This window comes from Rhincodon typus, chromosome 13 (genome assembly GCF_021869965.1).
Source record: "Rhincodon typus isolate 14 chromosome 13, sRhiTyp1.1, whole genome shotgun sequence".
Lineage (NCBI taxonomy): Eukaryota > Metazoa > Chordata > Chondrichthyes > Orectolobiformes > Rhincodontidae > Rhincodon > Rhincodon typus.
Genome location: NC_063344.1, coordinates 40,440,047 through 40,467,592, shown reverse-complemented (window position 1 = coordinate 40,467,592; position 27,546 = coordinate 40,440,047). Strand labels below are relative to the sequence as shown.

Sequence of the window (27,546 nt, the reverse complement as noted above, 5' to 3'; positions counted from 1 at the left end):
TCAATCACCAGGTCCTTAACAGCAATTAGAGATAGCAACAAATGCTGACCTTCCCAATCACGCTCATATTCCAGGTAAAAAATGACAATGAAATTCACTTACTGAAAAAAATTTGAAATTTCAGCATTTTTAATTCCCAGCTGCATTTTAACATTAGATTGATGCAATTTTTCAAAATAAATATGAATATAACTTTCTAACACAATAGCTTGCTTTCAACATGTAAAAAAAAACTGATTTTGGAAAAAAAAGGTCTCAATGAACATTAATTTTTGCACACTATTATTCTACACTGTGTTTGCTATCTCTATTATTGGAATAGATATTATTTTCTCAGGGCTGGTGATGGTATGAGCAAGAATTAAATAGTCCAGCCATTTTCAATATTTAAAAGATACAAAATGTGTCTCAGGCAGAAGGTTGCAATTTACTAGGAGTGGAATAGTTGTTCATGCAAAAATTCTGCTGGGAATTTTTATCTACAATGGGAAAAATCTAAACACATCCAAAGCAATTGGTTGAAAAAGCATTTAAGAAATGGTTGGTAATACATACAAGGATTCTAGTTGCAACTAAAAACAGGGATATAAGTTTCCTAATTTAAGATTTTTTCTTAAATTGCAAGGTTCCTCATTTCCTCTTCCACTCACTTTTTTTTTCCCCACATTAGACTTTTGAATTTGGTTTATGTTCCAATCTTTACTGAAATTCATCATCTACACCTAAACCTAGTCAACTTTGTCCTAGACACTAAGTTGAATCACCTGATCATTTCTTCTTTTGAAGAGGTTCTTTTGAGGAATTTTATGATTCATTTGTGAAATTATATGATGAATCCTAACCTCATGGGAGATCCCTATCAAAAACGTTATTATTGAAATTTTCCAATGTTTGTCCACATCCCTTCTTTCCTCATTCAGATCTTTCCATTTACTTTTATATGTACAATATTTCCATCACCTAAAACTTGTCAAATATACAATAAACAATTTAGTTTCTTTCAATAAACTTGTCTACCAATTGCTGTCTCTTTCCTCTCAGCTTCCTCTCTCAAATCTCGCTCTCTTTATCCCAGGGAGTTCCACTCAACTTCTCATTATATATTTATGATTGCTCACTTCATCTTTAGTTACTGACCGACCTGACTTGTAGTTACTGACTTGTATTCCGTTAGGCAACAAAGTTCTGTTTTAACTTCTGTCATGTGCTGACTTAAGGCAGAGAAAACAAAATAAATAAAGTATATACTAGGAAAACACAAGATAATATCAAAATTGAAATGCCATATAATAAAATTTTGCACTAACAGATTAGTCTGCTGCAACACAATCTTAAGGCAATAATCAAATAATGGCATTAGGCTTTCCCAAACATTCCCCAAACAACCATCCTCCCCCACCCTCATACCACTATCTTGATATAAATTCATTTTTACTGACTTTGTTTAAGCAATCAGAAATATTCAAAAGCAAAGTGCTAAATCTCGTTTCCTATTTAACCAATTAATATAGTAATATAAGATACGAGCTTACTACCCACACGACAAATTCCATTTCCTTAAAAAAAAAAATCAGCATTTATATATTGTCCTTCACAACCTCAGGAGATCAAGTCCTTTAGAGCCAACCATTTTTAAATTGTGGTCACTGTTGTAATGTAGGAAATAGGGCATTTGTGCACAACAAATTTCTACAAATAGTAATCTGAACAATGACCAGATAACCTGTTTTTATGATGTTAATTGAGAGATTGGCGTGGTACAGGAGATAACTTCCCTACACTTCAAAGAAGTGCTACTATGGGATCATTTTACATCCAACTGAACGAGCAGATAGTACCTGTTTGACTTTCCATCTGAAAGATGGCACCTCTGATTATGTAGCACTCTCTAAGCACTGCACTGGAGCGTCAACCTGAAATTTTGTGTTCAAGTTCTGGAGTGGAATTTTAACTCACTTCTCATTTTTTTTGTGTACTGTCTATTCATTTAACAGCATTGAATCTCTGATTTGTTTTTGTCTCTGTCTGGTTGCACAGCTGAGTGTGAGCTATACACACAACTTTTCAATCAGAGGCAAGAGTGCTTCCAACTGAGTTGCAACTGACAATGGCCCTAGTAGAATACTTCCTAAAAAGCCACACATAATAGACAAAACCTTTATCTCCTTCCTAGTGGTGAACAAGCATAAAATATTTTAAATAATTAATTAATTGTGACCTTATGGAGGCTCCTACAGGCCATATTAGATAACTGAGCCATCTCTTCAAATGCCAGTGTCCACTTTAGACAGTAATGGAGGATTACAAGCCCACAAACCAAGACAAAATAATGTATCAGGGATACCAGACAAAACTCCATTTTGAAATTACGATCGATTGGCTTACTTATCACCTCACATAAACAGGGTTGGCATATATTTATAACATGATGTAAGAAAGACAAAGCTTGTATCTATATTGTGTATATGTTTTAAATCACATCACTGCTTTCTTATCATTCAAAACCTTTGTTGAGTAATGAGAAACAAAATAACACAAATTTAGAAACAGTCAAAGAAATTGCTAAAGCAGGACAACGGGTTGTGTAAAACCACAGCTTATCCTTTGCTAAGAACGTGAATCAAGTAAAACTCGAAAGCGCATACTGAACCCAAATGCTGACATTTCATTGTGATGTCAGTACCTTCGCACAAGCCAAACAGGTGGACATAGAGTCCAGTAGACCATTCAAAGTAAGATCTATCGGTATTTATACATCAATTTATAAATCAATATTTATACCCCCAGTTAACATTAAGCGGGCTATTCCCTAAATTTACTTTTTGCCGGATATTACTTTGTGCAAATTAACTTCCCTTCCTCTCTGCTGATCTTTATTGGGTCCAAGCGCTCAGGATATGCTATTAACAAAATGTACTTTATTACAGTAAATTTATACGCTTTTAAAATTTTTTATCAAAACTGGAAACCAAAAGTGGAACGCAGCAGGTGCGGCCAAAACTTCATTTTGTTTCAGTGATACTGACGGACGTGATGCGTGCTTCCACTATTTTCGAACCTTTCAGCTGTTCAGGAACCACCGCCTGCCACTCCTTATTTCACCTTCGTCATTATCTGGAGGATAATCAACGTGGAACTTTTTCTTCTAGTAAGTGACACTTTTTTGGAAAATGTTTTTACTTGAGAGAAATGTAACATGAAAGGTTTACTCGAAAAGATATGCACGAATAACGCTGCCATAAGCGACTAGCTGACAAGTGAACGGACAATTCTGAAATTTGTAAATCTGGGATACTTTGAAACTACGAACATGCAAAAGCACGACCTAAGTTATTTCATTTCAGTCCCGAAAACGAACACCATTCAACAACCAGTTAGAAAAGGCGCTTTAAGAAAGAGCAACTATACCATATCCTGTACTCCTCGAAACGTCGCATCCAACAGCATCAGTTTCCAGGGTTCGGAAACCGTGCTGGGAATTGGAATATACACATAATAAGCTATCAGAGCGGCAGTGATCACCATCAATGGGACGGTTGCTCGCATCATTACAGAATGCGAGTCCAAGACTGGAAATGATTACAGAAGCACAAACACATATTTCCTCCACAACCATTACTTAACCCAGACAGATAGAGACCAATCAGCTCGCAGCAGCTTTGGTAATCTACATATTGGCGGTGGGTTGGTGGGAATTGTAGTTTTGTTGGGTAGGAACTTTGGGAAATGACAAAGTTTGACAAGAAGAGCGAAGCAAAAAAAAACCCAACCAGTGAGCTAAAAGATTGATATGATTAGGCATTGATGTTAATTGTGGAGAATAAGTTACCACGGGTTAATTTAAATGCACCATAATCTTACAGGTCTTTAGTTCGGAGCTGCAAAGCAATGGGTGCCTGACGGATTTTTTTTAGAGTATCTGAAGGCGATAATATTTGGAATGAGACATTGCTAGGAAGGGAGACTACGTTATGGAATGTAAACGTTGTGTATCCTTTGTCCAAAATTCGAATGGGGGGGGGAATCAAAATGACGTCACAGGCAGGCTGCCGCCATCTTTGTGACAGGCAGAGAGGCAGTGGATGCTGGCGGCTACTGCTAGAAAATGCCAGTCTCCTGCAGTGCAGTGGACTGCAAGAACCGTTTCAAGAAAGGGAGCGGTATAACTTTCCACAGGTAAGGTAGCTATGAGGACGTCTTTTTTAAATGTTATTCGATGTAATTCTGTTTTTAGTCTTCTTGCGTAAAAAATCACAAGAACTTTTTTTTTGAGCGTAGCTGCTAGGTTACGTTGATGTAGTCTTGGAGGCGATTTTAATCATTCACCTCTGGGGAAGCAAAGTTGGGCAATTCGTGCACAGTGGGCCCTCTTTAAAGCTGTCATTTCTCTGTTGCTTTGTGTGCTTCTGCACTTCATTTAATTGGTTATTATTTGAGATCTTTTTAAAATCTACAGGAAAAGGATTTAGAATTTTACTAAAGCACTTTACTTTGGGGGGGGAGGGGGAAGAAGCTAAACCTGACATTTGGAAGGCTCTTTGTATTTTTTTGTATTCTATTATTCTGTGCTTGTCCTACACCCCCTTTTTCCAAAGACGGATGGTACATTCTGCGTACGTCTGTATTGGCCAACAGCTTCTATCTTATTCCTGTTCGTGTTTGTGTTTATGTTTATTACATCTACTTCCTAAATTAGCTCGAGCCAAAGAATTTACCTTGAAGGGAGTTTAAGAAAATGCCCTTCCCAGAATTAAGAATTCCATCAGTCACGTTTTTGTTTACTTTGAGCCACTGGAGTTAATTGTATTGTGAATCCGTATTGTGACTGACTTCACCAGATAGCATCGAGTTTATGTCAGACGGGTTCAATTTTGTGCTAGTGGGAAGGGTGCAGTAACATATTCCGGCAAAATCAATAGCAAGAAAACTTTTCAAGTCTTGATTGAATTACTTTCTTGTATCAGCAATAGGCTGACTGCATAACAAACATTTTGAGCTTGAGTAGTGGGGTTATTGCCTGACCGCTGACTCGAAATAAGTGTTTGGAGTTTCTCCTATGGGTCTTCACATGACTGAACGCACCGACTTCCAGCCAGCAGAACTTTCACCATACGGGCAGTGAGATCTTGAGTTCAAGATTTGTTTGCTTTCCTTTATTGCTGTCCCTCATTATTACATTGAAACTAGGAGCAGGTGTAGGCCATTCAGCCCCTCGAGTCTATTTGACCATTCAATATGAAGTGGAGGGTGAGGGATGACCTATGATCTGATTAATTAAGGCAGAGAGATAATTACAAAAAATCAAAAATAATATCTTCATTTGCCAGTCAGCTGTTGACACTTTACTCACACCTCTTTGACACTTTTGATCAATGTAAAAACTTGATATTCAGCCTGTTGATGCTTCCCTCACACCATTTGTACCATCTTTTGACACTCAATTACCTGGAATTATCTTGCAATTATATCTCTGCCTGTAAATTCTGTGCCTGTGCACTTCCCTCTACTTCAACTGATGAAGGAGGAGTGCTCTGAAAAATTGTGATTTCAAATAAACCTGTTGGACTATAACCTGATGTGTGACTTCTGACTTTGGACACCATTCAGTACAATCATGGCTGATCCTCTATCTTAATGCCATATTCCTGGTTTCTGGTCATGTTAGAATATTGCACATTGCCATCAGATCCCCTGTCATCTTTCTAAGTTCAAGTGAATACAGGTCCAGTTGAACTAATCACTCCTCATAGAACAATCCTGCCGCCCCTAGTATCAGCATAGTAAGCCTATGTTGAACTTGCTGTGTGGCAAGTATATCCTTTCTTAGACACGGAGACCAAAACAGCATGCAATACTCTGTTTGGTCTCACCAAGTCCCTGTTTAACTGCAGTAAAACATCCTACTTCTGAACTTGAATCTTCTTGCAATGAGGTCAGCATACCATTTGCCTCATTAATGCTTGCTAGTATGTGCCTAACTACTTTCATTGACTCATTATGCAGTTGAGTGATGTCGTGGAGCTGAGCCTGGTCGTTGCTTGGGATGGTGACGTTATTTCCTGTAGTGTCGAGTTGATAAAATTTTTCAGAGACACTGTACCTTCTACAACAGCAATTGTCTCATTTGATGAACCTGAGCTAGTTGCCTCAACTTTCTTTGCGTGATCTCATAAGTTGTGCAATTAATTAGCATAATATCTCAGCTGTGGTCTGAATAATCTTTGTACTTGTAAGGGTGCAGAATGATACCTTTCTTTTAGATATAGCTTTCTGTGAAAGAAAAATAGTATCATCAAACCCGACAGATTCTACAAGTTACAAGTAAACTTTAAACTAAGGTACCTTTCTATTCATTTGACCAATCTGAGTGGCATATAGCAAAAATAATTTTTATCTTAACTTGAGATTTTACAGAATTCATACTTAATGTAGCAATACTTAACTTCATGGTGTTTTCTTGAATAGATAAACTTAATCAAGACCAGATAAAGCATGACACATTTATATCCCACTCAAGTTATTTCTGAGCTTAGCCTTTAATGCTGGTGCAGTCATTGAAGAATATTTCATTTGTATATAAATCTTAAGTGTCTTTATTTAATTTCTACTGTTTATCAGACTCCATCTTGTGAACATCATTAAGGGGAAATTTATTTTGAGGATATAGTTAAGGTAATTTTCAGGGCATTTCCCCCTAAGCCTTCTCACTTGTCTAACGTAATGTCAGCTGAAGAGCGACTGAGCCTCTAATTGGGCAATTAATGTATGAAAAACTGAAAGAACTGCGGATGCTGTAAATCAAGAACAAAAACAAAGTTGCTGGAAAATCTCAGCAGGTTTGGCAGCATCTGTGAAGGGAAAAAACAGAGTTAACATTTCGGGTCCGGTGAATGTAAATATATTTTTCTGTTTTGACAGTTCTGGCATGAAAACAAAGGATGATATGCCTAGAAATTCATGTACCTAACTTGTGCTAGTACGTCTTGCCATTATCTGTTTCAAAACTGGTGGGAGATTAAAACTAAATTCATCGCTACAGGAATATTAAAGACTTTGGATTTTTAACAGTTTTAACCAGTCATGAAATGTAATCCCCAAGTAAAATAAATAATACCGTGACTCTTTAATATGTACTATTATTTATTGAGTTCCTCTAAATTAGAGGATTTAATGTTTCCCCTGCATGACATAAACAGGCCTGTTGTTTTGAAAACAGTACACTTTCTGACTCCATGTGAGCAAGACCACAGGAGATGTGTTACATATTTTTAATCTTGGAACTTGTCTCCCATTAATATGCTTTCAATTTCTATGATTTGAGTCCTTGAAAGTGGCCATTTGGTTTGTTGTATCAGTTTTCAGTGCAAGAAAACGTTTGATGGATAAATAACTATGAAAGATATTTTACATATCATTCTATAGTTTCTGGTTGAATGAGAGACTTGAGTTAATTTACCATTTAAAACTGCTAATGAGGAGCTTTTATTGCATTCAAAATAATTACACGAAGTTAAGTGCATCTAATCTATTGTCTTATTCTTGCTTCTGTGAACAACTTGTCAGTTTGGTGTTTTCAGTCAGTTGGATATGTGATCCTAGTTCCCGTACATAAGATGGCAGATGGGGATTCATTCTTTATCTGGAAATGAATTTTGCATCAACTTCATATACAAAGCAACCTTTATAAACTGATACCTTGAATGACATCTCTGAGTGGGCACCCAAAATATTAGTATACAGAAAAAATTGCAACATATTAAAATTAGACATTGTTTACCACTTTTGTTTAGGCGCACAATTTAGCATTCATTTTGTACAATGAGGTCTCATGAAGCAATCCTGCAAACCAGGCTTTGATCTGGCAGCGTGAGGGTGAAATTTGTACGGTGAGATCGTTGACAAAAACCTTTTAGGCCATTTTTGATGTGGATATTTTAAAGTGCAGTTTTTAGTTTTTTTTTGTTTTGTTTTAATTGCATTGAAGATTGAAAACTTTTCAGTCGTATACACCAATGGGAATTGATTTGATCCAACTGCTTTGTGTTTTTGGTTGCTATCTTAACATCCAAGGGAAAAGCCATAATATGTGGCACCTTTATTTGTTCTTCATGAACGTCTTTGTCTTTGTCTTTGCCTATTACATTTAATGTAAATATCTACCAATGTGACATAAGAAATGTCTTCATTAGGGTTAATATCTTATATTTTGCTGTACATATACTAAGCTAGGTAATCTGATATAATATTTAAAATGTCTTGAGTGAATTAAGACTTCTGTAACCCATAGTTTCTGTTGTGGAAGGGCATCAAGACCTGGGAACAATGATGTCACTGAGTTGTAGATCACTGGCTATATATACCACAGCACGGATGGAATTGAAATACACTGAAAAAAATCAGTCTGGAAGATACAGCAGAATGTGAGATGATGGGAAAGATACAGAACACATGGACATGAACACACACAATAGATTAGTCGTTACTTTGTGAACTACTAGCTTACAAAGTATCTTAAGAGCTGGGTCCTTCCCAACTGGGGCTAGCTTTCAGACAAGGAAAGGTGAAAAATGATGCTTATGCTAAAATAAAGGTCTACAGTAAAAGCTTGGTCAATCTTTATAAATCTTTTACAAAAACAGAAGTTGCTGGAAAAACTCAGCAGGTCTGGCAGCATCTGTGAAGAAAAAGGTCTCGGTTAACGTTTCAGGTCTGGTGACTCAGTTCAGAGGAAGGGTCACCAGACCTGAAACGTTAACTGTGAACTTTTTCTTCAGAGATTCTGCCAGACATGCTGAGCTTTTCCAGCAACTTCTGTTTTGTTCGTGATTTACAGCGTCTGCAGTTATTTCGGTTTTTATTTGAAATTCTTTTGCTGCCTCATTCAAAATACAGATATTGGTCTGTTTGACGTTTTTATTAATATGTATTTTCTTGCCTATTCATGTGTTGTTTTAGTTTTGTAACCTATTGTTGAATATTTGTTCACTGACACAACCAAAGAGTTGCAGAGTTGGAATAGCTATTTGTCCATTTTGATCTGTTAAAACCCAAAATTCTATGTTGTTTAACTGACTACAATTTAACTGTCAAATACATTTTAAGATACTTAGAACGGCGCAGTTGCAAATCATCTGTTATGCCTAGAATTGTGGAGCAGGGCTATTGATTTGACAAAGCATTTACAATTACAAAATATGAACACTTTGAAATGCTATTTAGGATGTTTGCAAGTGCAGTAAGTGTGTTGAATCCCTACTTCTATTTTGTTTTGGATTTTGTAGATTTCCTATTTCAAGACCTGACCTCATGGCAAAATGGTTAAAAGCTGTAGCACGGGAAAACTGGATGCCATCACCGAGAGCAACTCTCTGTAGCGATCATTTCACAAAAGATTGTTTTGAGGAACGGAATGATAGGCGGCATTTAAAATTCTATTCCATTCCAACAATATTTCCACCACCTAAAAACAAGGTAGAGTTTTGGCTAAGATCTGTAGAGCTTCTTAAGGGTAGAGTTTTAACCATTATTGTGTGTCATTTATTTCAGTAAATAACTTTTGATAAATTGATGGAAATGTTTGTCCTACATAATCACAAGTTTTCACAAGTATGTCATTGTCAGGAGTAACTGTCTTTTTATAATTAATTAGTCAGCCCTTCCCATTATTTAATATGTAATCTAAATCTTAATTGCTTTAGATAAAATTACCTTTTAAATTTAATAGTTATCAGAGTCTCAATGTATTAATAAAGTCTGCCTCAAAATTGTCCTTAAAAGTACAATTTCTGTGGTACATTTTGAACTAGTCAACTGATGTTAATCACATTTTTGAGAGGAATTGTAGGCTTAATGTTGTGTGGAAGTTCTGAATTGTTATGCTTTTACTGACTGGTGAATTCAAGGGTGTCACCGAGAAGTTCTTTTGACCAATGTTTACTTGTTTTCACAAGTACAGTAGAGTCATACAGCACCGAAACAGACCCTTCGATCCAACCAATCCAGGCCGACCATATTCCCATACTAAACTAGTCCCACCTGCCTGTGTTTGGCCCATATACTCCCCACTAAACTTTCCTATTTGTGTTTCGAATGTCTTTTAAATGTTATAATTGTACTTACATCCTCCAATTCCTCTGGCAGTTCATTCCACTCATACACCACTCACTGTGTGTAGTAAAAAGAAATGCCTCTCATGTCCTTTTATACATCTTTCACCTCTCACGTTAAAAATATGCCCCCTAGTTTTGAACTCCCTCACCTGAGGGAAAAGACCCTTGGTATTCACCTTACCTATGACCCTCATGATTTTACAAACTTCGAAAAGGTGACCTCTTGTCTTAAGCGAGAGTGAAAAGAGTCCCAACCAATCTAGCCTTTTCTTATAACTCAAACCCTCAACTCCCAGCAACATCTTGGTAAATCTCTCCAGTTTAATATTCATCGAATAACAGGGTAGGCAGAACTGTGCACAGTATTGCAAAAGGTGCCTCACCAATGTCCTGTACAAGTTCAACATAACATCCCAACTCCTATCCTCAAAGGTCTAAGCAATGAAGGGAAGTGTGCTAAATGCCTTCTTAACCACCCTGTCTATCTGTGACACAGCTTTCAAAGAATTATTACCTGAACCTTAGGTCTTTCTGTTCTATAATACTACTTAGGGCCCTACTATAATTGTATTTGTTTTGCCCTTGTTTGATTTACCAAAATGCAATAGCTCACATTTATCTAAATTAAACTCTGTCTGCTGCTCTTTAGCCCATTGACCCAATTGATGAAAATCTCTTTGTAATTTTAAATAACCTTCTTCATTGTCCACTATACCACCAATTTTGGTGTCATCCGCATACTTACTAATCATGCCTTCTAAATTCTCATTCAAATCATTTAGATAAGTGACAAACAAAAGTGGACCTCGCACTGATCCCTGTGGAACGCCACTCGTCACAGGCCTCCAATCTGAACAACAACCCTCCACCATCACACTCTGTCTCCTACTGTAAAGCCAATTTTGTATCCACTTAGCAACCTCACCCTGAATCCCTTGCAGAACCTTACCAAAGACTTTAGTAAAGTCCAAGTAAACAAATCTTCTCTCATCAATCTTCTTGGTTACTTCCTCAAAAAAACTCAATCAAGTTTGTGAGACACAATTTCCCTCACACAAGACCCTGCTGACTATCCCTAGTCAGTCCTTGCCTTTGCAAATGCATATAAATCCTATCAGAATCACCAACAACTTAACCACCACTGATGTCCAACTGTCAGGTCTGTAGTTTCCAGGCTTCTCCTTTACAGCCTGTCTTAAATGCACAACATTAGCCATGCTCTGGCACCTCACCTGTGGTTATACATGATACACAAATATTTGTGTTCAGGGCCCCCGCAATTTCCTCCCACAACGTCCTGGGATATATTTGATCAGGTCCTGGGGATTTATCCACCTTTGTTTTATAAGACCTCCAGCATTTCCTCATCTGTAATGTGAACTGTTTCCAAAACCTCAATCTTCATTTCCCTAAATTCTCTAGTCTCCATTTCTTATTCCACAGTAAAAACTGACACACAATACTCATTTAATATCTCTGCTATCTCCTCTGGTTCAACACAAAAATGACCTCGATCTTTCAGGGGCCCGTACTCTCCTAGTTGCTCTTCTGCTCTTTAATGTACTTGTAGAATCTTTGTATTATCCTTAATCTTAGCTTATATCCCCCTTTTGCCCTCCTCATTTCCCTCCTTAAAAATGCCCCTACATTCTTTATATGCTTCAAGATTCATTTGATCCAGTTGTCTATATCAAATATGATTTTTTTTTAAACATTCTTGACTAGAACCTCAACATGTTTATTCACTGTTGTTCCTAATCTTACCAGTCTTATCTTTTCACTCTAACAGAAACATGATGTCCCGAATTCTTGTTATCACACATTTGAAAGCCTCCCACTTGTCAGTCATCCCTGTAAACTGTCTACTCTAATCAACTTCTGAAAATTCTTATCACACGCCATTAAAATTTGCGTTACTCCAATTAAAAACTTGAAGTTTTATGGAAGGCTTATCCCTTTCCATAACTATTTTAAAACTAATAGAATTATGATCGCTAGTCCCAAAGTGTTCCCCTACTAATGCTTCAGTCATCTGCCCTACCTTCTTTCCCAAGAGAAGGTCAAGTTTTGTTCCTTCTCTAGTTGGAACACTTAATACTTATAAAGAAAATTTTCTTGAACACATTTAGCAAATTCCTCACTATCCAAACCTTTAACACTGTGGCAGAGATAGTAGGAACTGCAGATGCTGGACAATCTGAGATAACAAGGTGGAGAGCTGGATGAACACAGCAGGCCCAGCAGTGTCATAGGAGCAGGAAGGCTGACGTTTCATCTGAAGAAGGGTCTAGGCCTGAAACGTCAGCCTTCCTGCTCCTATGATGCTGCTTGGCCTGCTGTGTTCATCCAGCTCTACACCTTGTTATCTCACACTATGGCAGTCCCAGTCAATGTTGTAAAATTAAACTCCCCTATTATTCTTACATATATCTGAGATCTCTACATATTATCTATCTTGGGATTTGCTTTGTGACAAAGGGCAGTGGCAGGGAGTTAAGTGGAGATGGTGTTGTGGGGCATGGAGGTGTGGGGGTTTGAGGTATGGGGTGGTGAAAGAATGGTATTGGCTTAATTCAGTTTAAAAATTGTCTATTTTGAATGGCCCATGAAGTTTATTCTACCACTGGGTAAGTTGAGTGAATCCAGTTTATTTCATAGATACCAAGATACAGGAAAAAATGCATTTTGTTTTATATGAAGGTATGGAATTAGAATATTAGGAGCAGGCACTTCAGCCTTTCAAATCTACACCCATTGAGTGAGCATAGCTGATCTTGTACTTCAACACCATTTTCTTAAACTATCCTCTGTATTAAAATCACCAGGGAACATATAGGATTCTGTCAATCTCAGTCTTGAACATAGAGAAAAACTGAGCCTCCACAGTCCTTTGGGTTGAGAGTTACCACTGCCTGAACAAATTCCTCTTCATTTCAGCCTTAAATAGCTCCCCCTAATTCTGAGACTGTGTTCCCACTGGTTCTAGACACCATTTCCAGCCAAAAGAAACATCCTTCCTGCATCAACCCTGTCAATCATTGTAACAATTTTTATGTTTCTAGGTTTAAATTAGATCACCTCTCATTCTTCAAATCTCTAGGGAATGTAGGTGCAGTTTATTTAATTTTATAAGCCAGTCCCACTCTTCAAGAAATTAGTTTGGTGAACCTTTTGCTCCAATCATTAATTTTATCTATTTTGCAGACGACAAGCTCCCAAAGATCACATAAGGCAAAAGCTTCTGGTGGACATTATAAGAAAATTTTGGAGATACAAAAGTCACATTCAGCATCACAAGCTAATTCAACGTCAGATGCATTTTGCAAGCCAACTGAACCAACTAACGTCACAGATTTACAGCCTACATTAGTCACAGAGACTCTTAATACAGGGAAGCTAGCTCAACTAGCAGCTGCAGCAGTCCTGAATTTAGCAGAATTTTCTCAAGTATTGGAAGTTCCTCTAAAACCCGAAATAGAGTCCTCCGAAGTGCCCATGTTTTTTAATTGCAGAGCACAAACTCAAACGTATGCAACAGAAGCAAAGATGGAATCGGTTTCAAGTGAGTCAGTAACTAATCATTCAGAGGAACAATTTCAAGATTCCGCAGCAGCTCGGAGTTCAGACACCTTTCAATGGACTGCCAATGTGTTATCAACACCTGAAGTACTATCGGATACATCCACTGTGCTTGTAAGTTCAGTGGATGTACCTACAGTATCCACTGATGTTTTGCCCAATTTATTCACAACATCTACAGAACTAACACCTGAACAAGTAACAGTATCAGAAGAAACTACTTGGATATCTGCGGAAGTGCTTATTCCAGAAACACCGACCCATTTAACAACTCCAGTTCTGGCTTCTGAAGAGCTGGAATACTCCTCTGCAGGAGGAAACATGCTTTCATCTCCTAATGACCAGGATTTGTCAGGAATGACATTTCCCCAGGATCACAGTTACTTTATGAGTCCTTGCCCAGATATCATCAGGAGAACTCTAGGAAAGAAGCTTGCGTGGGAGAGAAAGAAGAATGAAGAGCATCGGCAAAAGTTCAGAGTACTCCAACAAAAACTGAAAAGAAAGGAGCAGAAGATTGACAATCTGACTAAAATTATCAGTCAGCTGAGAGAAAGTAAGACTTTGGGATCACTAATGTATAACAATAAATAGGGGGAAGCTATTTGTATATGTTCCCCAAGTGCAGAAACTGAAAGTTGTGTTAGTGCACATTTGAATAGCATAAATGGGTGAAACTTTAGCCTTGACTGAATTGTGGTGGTCATTTAATATTGTTAAATTTTACAGGTGTCTGTTGAAGTTAGACTTGGCATGGCTTTACACTGCAATGATAGTTGTTGCAAAGTGATTCTAAAAATATTATGTAACTGTCAGACCACAGCTGAAATACTGTTTTGAACCCCTTTTTAATCTAAGGAGATAGATATAGGCATTGGAGGCAGCTCAGAAAAGGCTCAGTAAAGTGTTCCAAGGTAAGCAGGGATTGTCTGCTGAGGTGAGATGGAGTAGATTGGAGCTGTATTCACTGAAATTTAGAAGAAATCCGAGGTGACCTTATTGAAAAATATAAAATTTGCTTATACTGTGTCACGTCTCCTCAAGAAAAGTTATTTCCCGAGAGTCTAGGACTTGTAGGCATAATCTCAGAATAATAGGTGACCTATTTAAGATAGAGATGTGGAGGAATTTTTCCTGAGAGGGGAATATGTTTGCAGAATTCTTTACTGCAGAAGGCTATAGAGGATTAGTTGCCAAGTATATTCGAAGCTGAGAAAGACTGATTTTTTTTTTTTAAATTCGGTAAGGAAATAAAGGGTTTTGGGGGGAAAGGCAGGATAATGCAATTGAAGGTTATCAGATCATCTATGTATTCATTGAATGGCACAGCTGACACAATGGGCTGAATGAGCAACGTTTGCTTCTACATCTAAGTCTATGAAACCAGGGCTTGAATGTACAGTGCATAATATTACTGTAGTGAACTGTGTATACCCTTGTTTTGTGTAATGCTTTTGATATATGAGAAGGCAGGTGGTTGGTCCATTGATATTAAGTCAAATCTGTTGGATCCCTGGGCATTTTTTAACCTGACAAGATTATATTTTAGGTATATAGACACTGTCTTTGTTGTTCTATAAATTTCTAAATTTTAGTTGCCAGGATAAGAGTTTTATACACCACCAGCAAAATTCTAAGTCATTACATACCACATCAGGAAGTATCACCAAGTTATTAGTAGGCTGGAAACTGTTCTGCAGCTACTGGTCTCAGGCGGATTACTGCAGTGTAAATTCAGAGATTTGACTTGATAATTTTGTGACAGCCTTTTGCTTCTAAACAAATACTTTCAAGTTCTATTTGCTGTTACATTTGTATGTAAATGATTCAGAAAAAGGCTATTTAATTCAACAAACTTGCCTTTCTTTCATGGATTTACCCCAATCCTTGTCAAAAAATGTTTAGCTTATTTACTTCATTGGCCTTCCCTGCTACCTTCTAACGTTTTGCCTAACTTCCTTGTTTTTCATTTGTGCTCTGCTTTGCAAATCCTTCAACAAAATGACTGATGTACCAGAATTTGTTTTGGGCAGTCTCATAGAATGAATCATAGAATCCCTACAGTGTGGAAGCAGGCCCTTTGGCCCAACAAGTCCACACCGACCCTTGGAGCATCCTGCCCAAACCCATAACCCATCCAATCTACACAGCCCTGAACACTATGGGCAATTTATCATGACCAATCCACCCACCCTGCACATCTTTGGACTGTGGGAGGAAACGAGAGCACTTGGAGGAATTCCAAGCAGACACAGGGAGAATGTGCAAACTCCACACAGACAGTCACCCAAGGCTGGGATTGAACCTGGGTCCCTGGTGCTGTGAGGCAGCAGCGCTAACCACTGAGCCACTGTACCACCCTCGTCTTCTGGTAATTACATCCATCACTGAAAGTTAGCAGAAGTAATGTTTTCCACTCTTGTCTCTGCCTGAAAAAAAGTCTTAAAAACTGAAGGGACTGATTTCAGTGACACTTGCTACATACGGTGCAACTGAAGAAAGAACTGAAATTTCTGGTGAAGATCTTGTAATTTTTTTAAAGGATCTGTTAACATTGAGTGAAAGGGTGAATTGACTTGTCTTTCAAATGTTGAGTTATTTTATTGAGAATGTTGTGAATTGTCTTAGTTGCTGTGGTAGGATTTGTCATAGGTGTTGCAATACGAGCATCAGATATAGTAAGAACTGCCGATGCTGGAGTCAGAGATAACAGTGTGGAGCTGGAGGAACACAGCAGGCCAGGCAGCATCAGAGGAGCAGGAAAGCTGACGTTTCGGGTCTGGGCCCTTCTTCAGAAATGGGGGAGGGGAAGGAAGCTCTGAAATAAATAGAGAGGGGGGGTCAAGCTGGGGAAGGTAGGTGGGATGGTGATAGGTGAGTGCAGGTAGGCAGTAGTGGGAATTGGTCAGTGAGGTGGGAGATGTGGATAGGTGGGAGAGAAGATGGACAGGTTGTGTCAGGTCGAAGAGACGGGGATGAGATGGAGGGTTGGTCATGGAATGAGGCCGGGGGTGGGGAGATTTTGAAGTTAGCAAAGTCCACATTGAGACATTGGGTTATAGGCTCCCAAGGTGGAATATGAGGTGCTGCTCCTCTAGTTTCTGGGTGGCATTTTTGTGACACTGGAGGAGGTCCAGGATGGACATGTCGTCCAGGGAGTGGGAGGGGGAATTGAAGTGGTTCGCGACTGTAAGGTGTTGTCATTTGTCACGAACCGAGTGCAGGGACTTTATATAGCGACCTCCAAGCCTCTGCTTGGTTTCACCGATTGTAGAGGAGGCCACGTCGGGAACAGCGGATATGCAGGTGAACATCTGTCTGATGTGGAAGGTTTTTTTTGTTCCTTGGATGGAGGTGAGGGGGGAGGTGTAGGGGCAGGTGTAGCACCTCCTGCGGTTGCAGGGAAAGGTGCCAGGGGTGGTGGGGCTAATGGGGAGTGTGGAGCAGACAAGGGAGTCATGGAGAGAGCGGTCCCTCCGGAAGGCAGATAAAGGTGGGGAGGGAAATATATCCTTTGTAATGGATTCAGATTGCAGGTGGCAGAAGTGGTGGAGAATAATGTGTTGAATCCAGAGGTTAATGGGGTGGTACGTGAGGACAAGGGGGATTCTGTTTTTGTTTTTATTGCGGGGAGGAAGTGTGAGGGCAGAGTTGCGGAAACGCAAGAGATGTGATCAAGGGTGTTTTTGACCACCGAAGGGGGAAAGTTGCGGCCCTTGAAATACGAGGACATCTGGGATGTTTGGGAGTGGAACGCCTTATCTTCGGAGCAGATGCGGTGGAGACGGAGGAATTGGGAGTAGGGGATCGCATTCCTGCAGGAAGATGGATGAGAGGAGGTGTAGTCTAGGTAGCTGTGGGAGTCGGTGGGCTTGAAATAGATATCAGTTTTGAGGTGGTCACCGGAGATGGAGACAGAGAGGTCCAGGAAGGAGAGAGAGGTATCAGAGATGGTCCAGGTAAACTTGACATTGGGGTGGAAGGTGGTAGTAAATTTGATGCGCGTAATGTTTTCAGGCAGCTTGATGGATTATCCTGAAGCATCCTCCATGGGGTGGCAGCTTCTAATCTAGATTTTTGTTTCAATTTTGTAGGTACAAAGCATCAACCAGGTAGGAGAAACTTTAAGGTAGAGCTGTAGTTGTAAATGTTGAGCCAACACAGAACTGTGGAAGTATGCACTCAATAGAGTGCACTGCTCATTTATCTTGAACTTGTCCCAATCACATCCCAATTTTTTTTTTAAACTTTCCTTTGCAACTTAAATTGAGTGAAAATATTAGTCCGATCCCGTCCAGAATATAATGTACCGGTCTCATTGTGTAATCATTCTATTGTTGTGCTTTTAGATTTAAAAATAAAAGTCCCGATGCAATATGTAAAACATGACATTAAGATAATGTAGATTATCTTAAAGAATGGAGAAAACCAAGGGCAGAAGATGCGTGTTTTTCAAATTTATGTATTAGCTACAAGAAATCAGTTACCCATCCTTCACTTGCTCGGTATCTTTCTTCAGCTTTTTCTTTTGCTCAACCTTAAAACCCAAGTTATCTTTTGACCCATAAACATGCATTAATAATACAAAAAATAAATTCTTAAGATGTAGTCCTATTGAGGTACCAGCCTAAAATATTACATACAAAAACAACTTGCATTTAACACAATGAAACATCTTTAGGAGCTTTGAGAATGCTATAGAACTAAATTTGACAAAGATCCATAAGGAGTTAACAGATCAGATGACCCAACCTTGAATGAGGTAGGTTTTAAGCAGCATCAGAAAGGAGGAGATATTTAAGAAAGGTCTACCAGAGCTGGGGCCTAATTAGCTAAAGGTATGTCTTCCATTTGGTGGGGCACCAAAAACTCCAAAAGTTGAGACCAGAGTCCAGAGGTTGAAGGAGATTGTAGGTTAGAAGGACATTACAGTAAAAGAAACAAATAATTTGACGAGACAAGAGAGAAGTTGGTTGTTTGGTGGAAATAGAGATTGGAAACTGAGATGTGTTTTTAAAAACTAGCCAACAGAGCTGCTGCAACTAATTCCATGAAATTGGACATTTCTAGGATAAACTGAAAATGGTGTACTCATGTTAGCATTGTGAGTCTGCTAGAAATACACTCTAACTCTACAATGGTACAGTCGCTTTTATTAAGTGGTCTCTTGTAAAAAGAATAACACAGGAGATGACTAATACTTCCCTCTCCCACATTTGTAGGTTAGCTTAGCATAGATCTGAAATAGATACGTATTTTCTTTAATCGACAAGAGCTTCTTTAATCCTTCAAACATGGGCTGAATTAATATTTGATATGATGAGGCTAGATATAAATCAGTAAACTAGTTAATGCTGAACACCCAAATGTAATTACAATCACTTGATTTAATTCACACCATTTATTGTGTAACACCACAAAATATCCTTACAGAACTCGGTTGTCTTTCTTATACAGTGGCATCCAACATTTCTTATCTCTTAGTCTCCATGAAAGCAGTTTTTTTTCTGCCGTGTAAAACTCTGCTTCAAAAGCATCTCTTGTAGCCTCAACTCTTTTTTTTTGTCTGTGAATGAAAAATGGAAGCATAAAACTTTAATACAACACAAAGGAGATATATTTTTATTGTGACAAATGAGAAATAGTTTATTTGCGGCCTGAAGAAACCTCAGAATTACCTTTTACAGCATCTTAATCAGCTATTTGTTGTTTCATGGAATTTTTAAGCTTGTCTCTAAACACAATACACTTTAACTTTTCCTGAAATCCATTTTATGTGGGAAAATAACCAAAACAATTGCAAAATGTAATTATCTTCCTGTTAAATGTATTTGGCAAGTACCTAACATGTATACTTTTTTGTACACTTAGAGCATGATGAAAATGAAAAAGAAGAATTGGACCAAACACAGCAATGCTACTGAAGTGGAGGACGTGCATCTGTAGGAGCAGCCAGTCAGTGGCCATGTGAATGAAAAGACAAATGAAATTCTGTATTTTGTTGCCAAAGGAGATGCAAAGGAAGATCTGATTTACTATGAAGGAAAATTTGAAACTTTTGCGGATTAGTTCTGAGATTCAACATAAATGCTGAGCAAAATAATAAAACCTATTAATTGTTTCAGTATTTAATAGAATTACTTTGTTCATACTTAGAACATTGACGTTATATGATGTGTAAATTAAACTATAATCAGTGCTGTTCATGGCTTCTCATTGACACAAAGAAAGGAAGGTATTAGGTAAATAAGTGTTTTTCTTTGGAGTTGTGAGCACTGAATAATGAAGATACAGATCAGAAGTAGTTATCATCATATTGACCTAGGCAAAATCCAGATGCTGTACTTCCTTGTGTTGTAATAAGGAAAACTTAAGAATATAGGTGAGTTTGGGTGCCAACAGTCTGTAGAGGGTTTCTGGGATGTTCACATCTGTTGTGCCTGTTGGTACAAAGGAGATGAAGATTGAATAACAATAGTATTTAGTGATGCCCTATTAGCTCCAGTGCATAATTTATTGGCATAATTAAATGAACCATCTTCGCTGATGCAGTGGAACTAATTTTAAAACTTTTTAAAAGGTTTCAAAATTAGTTACTTGAAATTTTTAAACTGCAAAAGGCAGGCTGTCTTGTCAGTTACTCTTAAACATCTGATGTACTGTTTAACAAACAGAACAAATTTACTGGTGTCTTCTTTTCCCCCACCCTGATACAGATGAACCAAATAATGTCCCACTTAGGGACTGCAAACTAGTTGCCTTTTCAGAGGATATCTCACCTACTTCCATGTAAAAGCAAACTCTCAATTTTAATTTGTCTATTGTCATCCATTCCACTCCTTCCTCATTTTCTTCCTCTCACTTTTCTCTTTTGCTCCCTATTATGCTCACTTTAATGTTTTCCTCATTCTCCAATTCCCCTTACCTCCTTCAACCTAACCATTAACACTTTCATCTCCTGCATTCCAGTTTACCTGCCTTTCTTCCCACTTTCTTCACTCTCTCCTACTCTTCTGCACCCCAACATCTGTTTTTTTTTCTGTTAACCAGCTTCTCCATCCTTACTACAAATTCAGTTTTTCATCATCCCATAATGCTTGCGCTGAAAACTACATTTGTTCTTAACTTGATGGGATTGAAGATAGTATTAGATTAAAGTCTTAAGGTTGTTTATAATGTTAATAAGTCTAAATATTGGGAGTGTTTTGGAAATTAGCAAAGGATTACCACAATATTGGTTAAAAATTGTATAATAGTAAACCAACCAGGAATCTCAAAACAGATTATAGGAGCTTTTACTGGTGTCTATTAAAAAAAGTAGACAATAGCTAAACTAAGCAATAGCTAATCTAAGTTCCTTGGATACAGAGACGGGAGAAATTACTGTGGGGATTCAGGAAACAGAGACATAGAACAAATATTTTATGTCTTCATTTTATAGAAGACCAGTTATAAAAAATAAATAGAGAGTAATCTAAGGCTATTAAGAGTGATGAAATTCATATCAGCAGAAAGAAAATACTGGAGAAACTCGAGGTACTAAATTTTTTTAAAAATAGAGATAACTACCAAGATATTGGTTTTCCAAAGCGCTCTAGCTTCTGGAATGGTCCTAGCAGATCACAAGTCAGCAAATGTAAAACTGATATTCAAGAAAGGAGCGAAGAGAAAACCAAGACCACAGGCCAATTAGCTTAACCTCTGACAGCAAGAAAGCATTCAAATCTATCAATCAAAGTTTTAACAGTGCATTTAGAAAATATTTGTATGATTGCAATACGTCATTGTAGTTTGATCAAAGAGAAATCCTATTTGACAAAAGTATTAGCATTTTTAAGCAAATAGCTAATAGGGTAGATAAGGGAGACTAATAGCAGTATACTTGAATTTCAAAAAGATATTTGATAAGGTGCTACACGAAGCATTAATAGGCAAGATAAGGACTTCGGGAGTTTGGGGTGTTACAGTAGAATAAATAGAAAATTGCTTAATGGACAGGAGAATGGTATATATTCAAGTTGGCAGGCTATGTCCAGTAGAGTGCTGCAAAGATCAGTGCTTTATACAATCTTATACAAATTTATACAATTTTCTGTGAATCAGAAAAAGACTTGTGTGATGTATCAAACTTTGCTGATGATTCAAATCCAGGTGTCAATGCAAGGAAATCAACAAGAGGCTGCAAAGAGTGAGTGGGAAATAAGGTGGCATATATGTAACATGAAGGTTTATGAGGTTATTTGCTTTTGCTGTAAGAACAGAAAAGCAGAATAGTTTTTAAAAAGCATGGATCTTGTACATGTTACTGTTTAGAAACTTAGGTGTTCCTGTGTCAGGAAAACCATTAGTATGTAAGTACAGCAAGCAATTACGAAAGTAAATAGGATATTGGCCTTTATTTCCAGTGGACTAGAGTTGATGAATAAAAAAATGATGCATTTGTACAGGACTTCACTGACATTACACTTTAAATATTGAGTCCAGTGTGACACCAACCTGATATTAGTGATTTAAAGAGAAGAAACAATTCTCTGGTGTGAGTATTAAACACTGCCAGATAGAAAACTATTTAATCTTGGTCACTGACTGTCATGCACATACATACTTGCAGTATGCAGTTGACTGTGTCATTTCCTACCCTGCACCAGATTTGCAAGCCATTCTTGATCTCTTACAATTCTGCATAAAAGACATTCTGTCAGTCCTTGAATGTTGCCAAAACTAAACTCATATCAATCTCAACCTGGTCAGTCAAATATTCCATCCATATATTTTGAAAGAGAGACTCTGGAATATGTTGAGCACTTCCTATCACTTAGCAGCCACCTTTCACAAAAGACCACGATTGGTGAGGAGTAAGGCATTTGATTTGGATATCTATTACATCCCTGGTACCTTGGACATGCTCAGCAAATTACTAAATCTGAAGAAAAATGCTGGAAGCTTCATTAGACTTACTCGTAGACAGTATGGACACAGAGGTGGAAGAAGTACTTATAATCAGTCTGATAAATATTGGTTACCACAAATACAACTAACCTCAGGAAGAAACAGCAAATGACCCATGAATGAAAAGTTATACAAGGATAGCTAGACTCTAATGCTTTTAGCTATGCAAAGAGGAACTAGATATCTTAAAAGGTGAATTTCTAAAGGGAAACAAGTGCCTATACCTGAAGTTCTTTGCTAAGACATTTCATTGCAGCTACGTCAGAGACACATGGGCATCACATGAACAAGATGCCTGGCGGGGGATTCTGTCTATTGGCCAGGGATCAATGATGATGTCAAGAAAACATTGAGGATGTACAGGGTGCCAGAGTCACCAAGCATAGAACACAAAGAACCTCCTCACCCTCATGAGATTCCATTGTTCTCTTTGTGCAGATTTGCAACAGATTTAGTCACCATTCATAGTGATAATTTTCTCCTAGTCAATGAATATTTATCCAAATTTCCAGTTGTCACACAGTTAAAGAAAATTTAGGGTGTGTTTGTAGCAGATATAATGTGTACAATATTCAGTTTACTCAATACACCTTAAGAAATCATATCTAACAGTTGAGCTCACACTACAGGCTGGCTTTTTAGGGACTTTTGTGTCAAATGAGGCATGAGCCATTAGACAGCTTCACCAGATTATCCCAGATCTAATCGTCTTGGTGCACAAATGATCTGCAATGTTAAAAGTATTTAACATGGAGCACAGAGTGACAAAACAGAATGTTCATATTCCTACATATGCAACACCTAAAAGAAATACTTCTGGATACAGATTTATCAGCAGAGATTGTCTTTGGAAGACAAGTGAGAAAAATTACCTGTTCATGTTCTGACACATATGGGACAAATTTATTGAAAAACAAGGGAGAATTAAGAAAGGATATGACAATCATGCAGGTGTGGAACTGCCTAATTTACATGTGGGACAGTGGATCAGCATCAAAAATTCTACCAAGGAATCTGGTTACTCACATTGGTATCCAAAATACCAATGAACCTATTCAGTGAACCTACAGTTTTCAAGGTAACAACACCTAGTTGAGCAGCATTGAAGAGAAACAGAAACCAATTCAGTGAAATATACAACAGTACAACTGCACATAGAACACAAAGGTTTGGAACAGCATCATGACAATGAACAACACTAACAACTTGCAAGAAACTAACACACATACCAGTCAAGGGCAACCAAATGTGAAGTCTAGATTTTGAGAATGTTATACCGTTACATGATCTGTGGAGTTGTCTAATCAGCTATATATTCTACTCTTAAGAATGGCAAAATTGACCAACTTTGTTTCGTGTAAATAGTTTTGCAACCACCTAATGTAGATATAATTTCACTCTTAGTGCAGGTAGATCTACCCTAGAGGCAGAAAATCAGGAATTGTGTTGCTGATTTAAGATTTTTGTATGCCAATGAGCCAAGGACCAGAATGACCAGCAGCCATGAGGATTCCAAGCAGCAGCATGCTGGACCAAGAATGCTTACATGAGTTGTATTTAAGTTTGCCAAGTAAACCTGTTTGAGATTTTCAAGTAAATTAAATTTTCGCTTTTCACTAATCCAGTATGAGTAGTAATTCAGCATTAAAGAAAACAATTCAAGAATAAAACTGCTCCTGGTAGTCATAAAGCCTGCAGAAGAGCGTGTCCCTTTAAATAAACAAGTTTTAAAATATTTTGTCACTGCCAAGTAAAGGTGAGCAATTACACTAGTATGTTCACCCACATCATGCAAACCTAAAGGGGAAAAAGAGGACTACATCAGCACCAAAAAATTAAAGATTAATATATGTTCAGTTATTTTAAAATAGGAAGTAGCGAAAAAATCAATATAAAATGCTGCTTTAGAAAAGCACACGTCTTGGCTTCAGATGCCTCTACATCTTTCCCCAAATCTGCAGAATAATCCGACACTAACTGTGCTTCCAGGGGATGTTTTCTTTGTTGAATCAGCTCACTGCACGCGTGAAGTGGTTTTCTCCATTCTGTTAAGACTAAAGGGAACAAAAACAGAAATTGGTAGAGACACTCACTCAGCAGGACTGGCAGCATTTGTTGACAGAAAGCAGAATTAACGTTTGTAGTCCAGTGACCCTGCTTCAGAACGAGTTTCTAGCAATTTCTGCTTTAGTTTCAGATCTTCAGCATCTGCAATTATTTGTTTTATTATATATCGAAAAAATAAAGGGAAGCTCGGTTCTGTGGTTTAAGTTATAAACTGCCTTAAAAATAGCCTATAATTAATAGCGCTGATATCGTTTGGTTCGACTTTTCAAACTATGAACTGGACATTTGAATATATAGTATATAAATTAATAAACGTAAACAAACGTGGTTTCTTTCAATGTAGTGTGTGACGCTCAGTAGTAGTTCTTTACATGTCCAATTACAGACTTTATGAAATATTCACTTTTCCAGATTTTCAGTATTTGAAAGTTTGTGCTTTCCGAAAGCCGCAGAGGGTCATTTTTTATCCGTTCGGGAGGGTACGACAGTTCACTGACCAATCAGCTATGGCCTAGGTGCCCTCAGCTCCAATCAAAGATGGTAGAATCTTAACTGTTCCGGGAATGGCCAATCAGAAAAGGATATTCCCGGCATCGTATGCATTGGCGTAGACCAATCAGAAAGGTGTTTAGAAGGGTGGCCCAAAGTTTGAATTTGGTCGTTGAGGATGCGGTGGGCTCAGGTTCCAAAGCCGTTAGAAGGCGAGAGAAAGCGCCAAATTTAAATCGGGGCTCTGCTTTTTCACGACGCTTGTCCGCGGTGTTGTGTCGGCCGTTCGCTTGGATAGACGCGGAGTAGTTGTGTGTGCCTAAACAACCCAACAGTCGCTACTTACAGCCGGACTCATAATGGCTGAGTGGAGCTCAGCGGCCGCCAGCGCCGGGAGTCTTCTGGTGGATTCATCCGGTTTCGATTCCAGGCTCGCCGACTCCTCCAAGGAGCACCTCCTGATCGAGACCGTATCGGACGCCGTGGAAGGTAACGCGGATGCTTGAATGAGGTTCCGGTTCCAATGCCCGCAAGCGGTTACGGCATGTCACTTTACAATCCCCCGGGCCTTATTGGCACTTGATAAAGATCCAAGCTCCATCAGAGGTCATCTTCAACGGAAGATGCTACAACGGCTATTCCGACAATTAAAAAATAATCTCATGAATAAATCTGTTCGAAGACACAGCACAGCTTTTAGTTTAGTATTCATACTGCCCGATGTAAATCGCTGTAGCAAACGAATACGCATACCTAGGTTGAGGTTACTGAGCTGCTCACTTGTAAGCAGGTATTATGTTGGGAGACTCAGATAGCATATGCAGTTCTTACTGGAGCTAGAGACAACACCGTGTGGAGCTGGAGGAATCATGTTAGAATCATTAAAGCTTTCATCTCAAAAAGCCATTTGGCCCATGGCGACTACATCAACAAAGAAAGGAGCCATCTAAACAAATTTCACTTGTCAGTAAAACAGTCTGAGATGTACAGCACAGAAACAGACCCTTCAGTGCAACCTATCCTTGCCGACCAGATACCCTGACTTAATCTCGACCCCTTGGCCATTTCCTTCTAAACCCTCCCTATTCACGTACCTATCCGGATGCCTTTTAAATGTTTTGAATTGTACCCGCCTCCACCACTTCCTCTGGTGACTCATTACATACACGGACCACCCTGTGTGTGAAAAAGTTGCTCCTGAGGTCCATTTTTAAGTACCACACTAAACCTATACCTTATAATTTTGGACTCCCCTGTGCTGGGGAAAAGACCTTGGCTATTCGCCCAACCCATGCACCTTGTGATTTCATGAACCTCTACAACGTCACCCCTCAGCCTCTGATGCTACAGGGAAAATAGCTCCAGCTTATTCAGCCTCTCCCTTTAGTTCAAACCCTACAACCCTGGCAGCATGCTTGCAAATCTTTTCTGAGCCCTTTTCAGAAATTAAAGCAGAGTTTCCATGCTGTATAACCCTCTAACCAAGAGTACTGGAAATCTGAAACAAAAACAGAAAGTGCTGGAGAAGCTCAGCAGGCTTGGCAGTATTTATAGAGGGAAAAACAAACTTAACAATGCTGCCAGATATGCAATTCTCCAGCACATTCTGCCTTTGCCCACTTCTCAGTGTTTGGTCCGAGTCCACGCACGTTGCCGATTTTGAAATGCGCTCCAGAGATCTTTTTACCATGAGGGTTTCTGTCTTTGGTATTCTTTCTGGCAGTGAGTTCCAGACACACTCCCTCTGGGCAAAAAGTCCTTTTTTCTCTTTTCTACCTGTGCCCCTCCCCAATCTTTTGAGCTTTTTGAAATCTATTCCTCTTAGTCACTGACCTTGCGAGAAAAATACTTTCCCAACTGCTCTATTGAGCCCTTCACCATTTTCTACATCTCCATCAAATCTCTCCTCAGCCACTTCTTTTCCAAAGAGAATAACTCCAGCTTTCCTAGTCTTGGCAAAATCCTTGCAAATGTGTGTGGCACCTGCTCTAGTGCAGTTACCAATTTTTTTAATCAGTTTGTTCAGGCATGTTATGACACTCCTCTGGAGCCTTTAAATTCTTTACGTAATGAAGTGTCCAGAATTGCACAAGTTATAAATTATTTTATGTATCATAACTTGTGTAGATTTCCAGGGTAACCTGTCTACTCTTGTATTTTATACCTCATGCTCATAAATGAAACATTCCATATGCTGCCTTAAACACCTACTTGACCTGCTTCACTACCTTTTGGGATGTGTGGTCATTCACTCTGAGGTCCTTCATTTTCTCTGCACCTTTCAATCTACACCCGAAAATTATGCATTTCTTTGCCCATGCGCATCATCTCGCAGCTGTCTAGATTGAATTCC

The 27,546-nt window shown here is 38.5% G+C and overlaps 3 protein-coding genes across 5 annotated transcripts in view; 2 read left to right on the top strand and 1 right to left on the bottom strand.

Annotated features, from left to right (window-relative positions):
- The window catches only part of LOC109915153 (neutral cholesterol ester hydrolase 1), a 30,697-nt gene extending 27,002 nt beyond the window's left edge, over nucleotides 1-3,695 (bottom strand). Inside the window, exon 1 of the mRNA XM_020514764.2 lies at nucleotides 3,409-3,695. Within this exon, the coding sequence (XP_020370353.1) occupies nucleotides 3,409-3,549 (141 nt within the window). The 5' untranslated portion in view covers nucleotides 3,550-3,695. The remainder of the gene's footprint in view (nucleotides 1-3,408) is intronic.
- LOC109915152 (THAP domain-containing protein 5-like) lies at nucleotides 2,981-19,809 on the top strand. 3 transcript variants are annotated; one of them, XM_048604269.1, is made up of 5 exons: nucleotides 2,981-3,148; nucleotides 9,282-9,471; nucleotides 13,314-14,244; nucleotides 17,783-17,800; nucleotides 19,560-19,809. In XM_048604269.1, exons 2-5 carry the CDS (start codon nucleotides 9,307-9,309, stop codon nucleotides 19,610-19,612), a joined length of 1,167 nt encoding a protein of 388 aa, XP_048460226.1. In that variant the 5' UTR covers nucleotides 2,981-3,148; nucleotides 9,282-9,306; the 3' UTR covers nucleotides 19,613-19,809. The 3 variants fall into 3 exon arrangements, with proteins under 3 accessions (XP_048460226.1, XP_048460224.1, XP_048460225.1); XM_048604267.1 differs by lacking the exon at nucleotides 2,981-3,148 and adding an exon at nucleotides 3,881-4,176; XM_048604268.1 differs by lacking the exons at nucleotides 2,981-3,148; nucleotides 17,783-17,800 and adding an exon at nucleotides 3,886-4,176.
- Nucleotides 19,810-25,353: 5,544 nt separating this feature from the next.
- ect2 (epithelial cell transforming 2) overlaps nucleotides 25,354-27,546 on the top strand; it is a 78,373-nt gene continuing 76,180 nt past the window's right edge. Inside the window, exon 1 of the mRNA XM_048604604.1 lies at nucleotides 25,354-25,682. Coding sequence (XP_048460561.1) covers nucleotides 25,553-25,682 — 130 coding nt within the window. The 5' untranslated portion in view covers nucleotides 25,354-25,552. The remainder of the gene's footprint in view (nucleotides 25,683-27,546) is intronic.

What these genes read in the sequence shown, in the direction of transcription:
- LOC109915152 (XM_048604267.1), top strand. Translation starts at nt 4,106, where the DNA reads ATGCCAGTCTCCTGCAGTGCAGTGGACTGCAAGAACCGTTTCAAGAAA. An exon ending in AGCGGTATAACTTTCCACAG is followed by an intron (nt 4,177 to 9,281) that starts GTAAGGTAGCTA and finishes TGGATTTTGTAG; the next exon opens with ATTTCCTATTTCAAGACCTG. An exon ending in TTCCACCACCTAAAAACAAG is followed by an intron (nt 9,472 to 13,313) that starts GTAGAGTTTTGG and finishes TCTATTTTGCAG; the next exon opens with ACGACAAGCTCCCAAAGATC.